The sequence below is a fragment of the Scylla paramamosain genome, chromosome 17, assembly GCF_035594125.1.
Source record: "Scylla paramamosain isolate STU-SP2022 chromosome 17, ASM3559412v1, whole genome shotgun sequence".
Taxonomy (NCBI): domain Eukaryota; kingdom Metazoa; phylum Arthropoda; class Malacostraca; order Decapoda; family Portunidae; genus Scylla; species Scylla paramamosain.
In genome coordinates, this window is record NC_087167.1 from 22,230,892 (window position 1) to 22,237,294 (window position 6,403).

Genomic DNA, 6,403 nt, shown 5'->3' on the forward strand with positions numbered 1-6,403 from the left:
GGCGGGAGTGGAAGGCTCCGTACGCAGCCTCCTCCCACGAAGGGAAGCCCATCGCTCACAAACATCCGCACGGAGGGCGAAGGCCAGACGGGCGTCCTATTGGATACCGCCTGTTAGTGGGTACCAACGACGAGCCGTGCCTCGCTCTTAGTCCAGGAGGCTAATGCCTTGCGGCGGGCCCCTCGCCGCCTCGTAGCGCTCATCCCGCCATGAGTCGACGGGCTAGCAGTAGCTTCAGTCACCAAGGGACCCCTGTCGTTCTCAGACGCCCGCGCTGAGGGCGAGGCCCAAATCGGCGTCATGTCGGGTGTGCGACTCCCCTCGGTGCAATCAGCGAGCGAGGGTTTTCTCTGCACACGGCGGCCGAGCAACACTCTTCATCCTCCCAGGTAATGCCTCATTTTCTGCTGCTGCGCGGGTTTCTTCGGGCTTCGCGGCAGCCTCGCCTTCTGCTGAAGCTTTAAGAGCTTCAGCTAAGGCCTTGCGGCGGGTCCTTTGCTTCTGGGAGCCGCTCAACTTGATCTCAGTGGCTGCAGCTGCAGCAGCCTTATTTTCTGTTGACACGCGAGTTTCCTTGGGCTTCGCGGCAGCCTCGCTTTCTGCAGAAGCTTTAAGAGCTTCAGCTAAGGCCCTGCGGCGGGCTCTGCGCTTCTGAGTGGTACTCATCTTGATCTCAGTGGCTGCAGCTGCAGCAGCCTCATTTTCTGCTGAGGCGCCTGTCTCGCAGTGAAGTATCAGACTGTAGGGAAGGCAGCTGGTCTGTGGGGCGAACACGTCCAGGCCTTTCTCCTCCGCCTCATCCACTTCCTGAGCCCAGGTCTCGACAGCCATGGGCTCCAGCTGCAGGTACACGTGGGCTGAGGGCGGGTCATTCATGTGGAAGAAGACAACGCGGTCCGTGGCCTGCGTCAGGTGATCCGTCTCGTGCTTGTTGGTGCCCATGACCAAGGTAGTGGGAGGGTCGACAGCGGAGCTATGGAAGGTGCGGGCGGCGTCTTGCGGCCACGGCAGCAGCTCGTGTGTGGTGGAGGGCGCGGCGGAGGGCGGGGCGGTAGCCATCATGCTGTTGTTCTCGGCCTTGCCTAGGGAGGCCTTGCCCTGCCATGCACACTCTTCCCAAGACGACTGCTTGGAGCCTGAGTCGTCAGCGACATCGTCGTCGAAATCAGAGTCGCTGTCGTCAGGCTCTTCCACTGCAGGTTGGGCCGCCATGCTCTTGTCCCGCACAGGCTGTTCCTTCACAGCCTCTTCCAGCACAGCCTCTTCCATCAAATGCTCTTCGATCATCTGCTCCTCCATCAGATGTTTTTTGACCTCTTGTTCTTTCATCAGAGGTTCTTTCACCTTTTGTTCTTCCATCAGAGGCTCTTTGACCTTTTAATCTTTCATCACATGTCCTTCGACTTTTTGTTCTTCCATCATATGATCTTTGACCTTTTGTTCTTCCATCAGATATTGTTTGACTTCTTGTTCTTCGAGTAGATGTTCTTTGACTTCATGTTCTTTCATGAGATTTTCTACATCAGGTTCCTGCATAACAGATTCCTTCACAATAGTTTCTTCTTTAGCAGTAGATTCTTGCACCATGAATTTTTCCATAACGTGTTCTTCCTTAACATGTTCTTCCTTAAAATGTTCCTCCTTAAGATGTTCTTCCATAATAGTTTCTTCCTTAACATGTTCTTCCATAACAGTTTCTTCCTTAAGATGTTTTTCCATAACAGTTCTTCCATAACAGTTTCTTCCTTAAAATATTCTTCCATAATAGTTTCTTCTTTAAGATGTTCTTCCTTAAGATGTTCTTCCATAACAGTTTCTTCCTTAAGATGTTTTTTTTTTCCATAACAGTTTCTTCCTTAAGATGTTCTTCCATAACACTTTCTTCCTTAAGCTGTTCTTCTTTAAGATGTTTTTCTTCAAGATGTTCTTCCATAACAAGTTCTTCTTTAAGATGTTTTTCTTCAAGATGTTCTTCCATAAGATGTTCTTCTTTAAGATGTTCTTCCATTACATGTTCTTCCTTAACAGTCTGGTGCACCGCAGACTCTCCGAGATGAGTCAGCACAGGCAGAGCCTCTTCCAGGGAAATGTGTATCATAGCAGGCTTTTCCTGGCCACGCTTCTTGCGTGTGAACAGCCACAGGAAGGCGTGGATGAAGGCGCAGCATCTAGCCTTCCTGGGCGCCTTATTGCACTTGTCTGGCTGGGTCTTGTTCATTGCTTCTCGCTTTGATGAGTTTGCGTATTTCTCTGCACTGATTGTCGCCACTGTCTGTTTCTCTTCACTAACTGTTGTCACCGTCATGCCAAAGAGTCACACAGTGTCTCTCTTTCGGCAGCAGGTGCGGCAGGGTTATGTTTAGCATGAACTAGGCCCCACAAAGCAACACAACAGGAGATTGGAGTTAGCGGCCCACGGCTGCTTGGAGTGGCGCCTGTGATTGACTGGCGTGGTGGATGATGGACAGTGATTGGTTGGCGTTGTGAGGATTTAATTGGGTGGTAAATATATATATATATATATATATATATATATATATATATATATATATATATATATATATATATATATATATATATATATATATATATATATATATATATATATATATATATATATATATATATATATATATATATATATATATATATATATATATATATATATATATATATATATATATATATATATATATATATATATATATATATATATATATATATATATATATATATGAGGTGAAAAAGATAAATATTCAGAGTTCTTTCTTTTTTTAACTTTATTACTTGCAACGTTTTACTTTCACGGAAGGCATCCTCAGGCATTGCATGTTGTGGAGTAGGTGTATAGTCCTCACTCCATCAGACTCCACCCATATATATATATAGAGAGAGAGAGAGAGAGAGAGAGAGAGAGAGAGAGAGAGAGAGAGAGAGAGAGAGAGAGAGAGAGAGAGAGAGAGAGAGAGAGAGAGAGAGAATGGGGGAGAAGGAGAGAGAGAGAGAGAGAGAGAGAGAGAGAGAGAGAGAGAGAGAGAGAGAGAGAGAGAGATGGATAAATAAATGTGTATTTATGGGTAGGCTGGGATTGAAAGATTGTTAGGCAAAATTGGTCTCACAACACCTCAGCTTTCATGAATTAATTCTATTCACACTTGTAATAAAAGTTTGATGAAGAGCATTGCATAAGAACAGCCTCCATTACGTCAAACACTTTTGCTTCTCTTAAAAAAAGTTACATATTTTCATTGCACAATTCTTTTTGTAAGCTTTCATTTTATTTAATCTATTTTTTTTTTATTTACCAACACAACCAACATAACCCAGCCTCTCTAACCAAATTCGGCTTTAAAAAGAACTTAGGCAATCTTTTTTCTTATAATAATTCAGCCTCTTTAACGAAATTAGACTTTTAAAGAGGACTAAGGTAATTTCTTTTGTAATAATTCAGCCTCTTTAACCAAATTAGCCTTTAAAGTGGAATAAGTTAATTTTTTGTAACAATTCAGCCTCTTTAACCAAATTAGCCTTTAAAGAAGACTAAGGTATTTTTTTTTTTTAATAATTCAGCCTCTTTAACCAAATTAGCCTTTAAAGAGGACTAAGGTAATTTTTTGTAATAATTCAGCCTCTTCAACCAAATTAGAATTTAAAAAGGACTAAGGTATTTTTTTTTTTTTTTGTAATAATTCAGCCTCTATAACCAAATTAGCCTTTAAAGAGGACTAAAGCAATTTTTTTTAAATAATTTAGCCTCTTTAACCAAATTATCCTTTAAAGAGGATTAAGGTAATTTTTTTTTGTATAATAACTCAGCCTCTTTAACCAAATTATCCTTTAAGAGGACTAAGGTATTTCTTTTTTTTTTGTAATAATTCAGCCTCTTTAACAAATTAGCCTTTAAAGAGGACTAAGATTTTTTTTTTAATAATTCAGCCTCTTTAAGCAAATTAGCCTTTAAAGAGGACTAAGGTAATTTTTTTATTGTAATAATTCAGCCTCTTTAGCCAAATTAGCCTTTAAAGAGGACTAAGGTATTTTTTTTTTGTAATAATTCAGCCTCTTTAACCAAATTTTCCTTTAAAGAGGACTAAGGTAATTTTTTTTGTAATAATTTAGCCTCTTTAACCAAATTATCCTTTAGAGAGGACTAAGGTATTTTTTTTTTGTAATAATTTGGCCTCTTTATCCAAATTATCCTTTAATGAGGTCTAAGATAACTTTTTTTTTTATTAATTCAGCCTCTTTAACCAAATTATCCTTTAAAGAGAACTAAGGTATTTTTTTGTTATAATTCAGCATCTTTAACGAGAGAGAGAGAGAGAGAGAGAGAGAGAGAGAGAGAGAGAGAGAGAGAGAGAGAATGTAGATTTAGTGTTCGTGTGTGAGACCTTTTTCGATTCCAAGGTGCCAGATAATTACGCCCGAGTTAAAGGGTATTCGGCCTGGGTAAGGAAAGACCGCTCTACACAAGGCGGGGGCGTGGCCTTCTGCTACAAAGAGACGGTCGGTGCTCAGGTGATAGAGCCTCCCACGCCCGTGCCCGGGGAACTTGAGCTCCTGGCATTAAAAATAACTGACAGTAACGGGAACGGTCTGTTGTGTGTGGGCTGCTACGGCCTCCATCGCAGGGAACAGTGTTGCTAGACTACCTGTCAGAAAACTTAGACACTTTCATGATGGCCAGTCAGTGTGACAGTGTAGTAGTGATTGGCGACCTGAACCAGCACACGGTGAGAGACGCTTTTAACTCCCTACTGGTTGTGCACGACATGCATAATTTTGTCTCCTTCCCCACGCACAGGTCTGGGTCATCCCTGGACCCAGTAGTGACGGACCTCCCTCCCCACACAGTACAGTGTTCTCCACTTGACTTTGTGGGCACCTCAGACCACATGGCTGTCCTCACCAGGATACAATTCAGGACACCACGAGAGGAGAGCTTTACCCGCACCCTCTGGAGGTGGGAGGCCGCCGACTGGGATGCCCTTCGTGCCGCCCTGAGGACCACAGACTGGGGAGACGTGCTGCGTGGCGACGCTAACCAGCAGGTGAGGCGGCTCACCCAGCTGCTCCACGCCCTGTAGACCCGCTGGGTGCCGCACTCGAACCACAAAACCAAGGCATCAGACCAGCCCTGGTTTGGCCCTGCGTGCCGCTCTGCCTCTGATGCCAAGCACCGAGCCTGGCGTGCTCTTAAGAGACACCCCACTGCCAGGAACAGGTTAAAGCACCGAGAGGCAACAATGCACATGAATACCACGCAAACATGGGCAGTGGAGCGGTGGAAAGCTAACCTCAAGAGTAAGCTGAGGGGAGGCCAGGTTGGTTGTAAACAGTGGTGGAGCCTTGTCAAGGACCAGCAGGGTGAGTCGCGGGGCACTTCCATCCCTGCACTTCACCAGGCAGACGGCAGCATTGCTCACACTGCTCGTGACAAAGTGGACCTCCTGGCCAAGCACTTCGCTGAAAAAATGTGCATCCCCGACCCTGAAAGACCATCTCCGCTACTCCCTCAAATCGTGAAAGAAAAACTCGAGACAGTGAACACAAGTGAAGAGGAAGTGAAAGTGTTACTAGCAAACTTGGACGAGAAAAAAGCGGTGGCGCCACAGGACATTAGTCCCCGCGTACTTCGACAGTGTGCTGTGGAGCTGGCGCGCCCACTCGCTTCACTCTTTAACCACTGCCTCAGCAACGCCACATGACCTGAAATGTGGAAGGGGAGTAGTGTGGTGCCTCTGCACAAGAAAAATGCAAAGACAAAGGCAAAAAACTACAGACCCGTGTCCCTGCTGCCTGTGCTGAGCAAAGTGCTGGAAACTGTTGTGGCCTCGAGAGGCACCACCTGCTGAGCAACAGACAGTTTGGGTTCAGGCAGGGGAGGTCGGCGGCAGACCTGCACCTGCTCCTCTCGACGGAGTGGAATGGGGCCCTGGACCAAGGGGAAGACCACGGCTGTCGTGGCTCTTGACATCGAGGGGGCGTTCGACAAAGTGTGGCACGCAGCCCTCATCACAAAGCTCCGTGCTATAGGCGTGGACAGGGCTCTCCTCCAGCTCTTTGAGAATTACTTGAGAGAAAGACATCTAAAGTAATCATCAATAGGCGGGAATCAAATCCACATCCCATAAGGGCAGGTGTTCCTCCAGGGAGGTGCCTCAGCCCTTTGTTGTGCAATGTATATGTCAATGATCTGATGCACCTCGTTCCTACCGCAAAGGCGTTTGCAGATGACATAACACTATCCCAAAGCTACGGACTGGAGGAGGAAGCTGCAGCCAACCACGACATCAACGCCCCCTTGAGCCGTGTTGCAGCCTGGGTAGGGAAGTGGCAAGTAAAGTTTGCCGCTCACAAAACCCAGCAGCTCACTATCAACAAGAAAAGTTGAGCCCCGCGC

The 6,403-nt window shown here is 45.7% G+C and overlaps 1 protein-coding gene across 1 annotated transcript; it reads right to left on the bottom strand.

Moving 5' to 3' along the window:
• Window positions 1-330: 330 nt before the first annotated feature.
• On the bottom strand, window positions 331-1,359 carry LOC135108635 (uncharacterized abhydrolase domain-containing protein DDB_G0269086-like). Its single transcript, XM_064019794.1, has one exon. The coding sequence runs from the start codon at window positions 1,357-1,359 to the stop codon at window positions 331-333; it is 1,029 nt and encodes a 342-aa protein (XP_063875864.1).
• Between the last annotated feature and the right edge of the window lie 5,044 nt (window positions 1,360-6,403).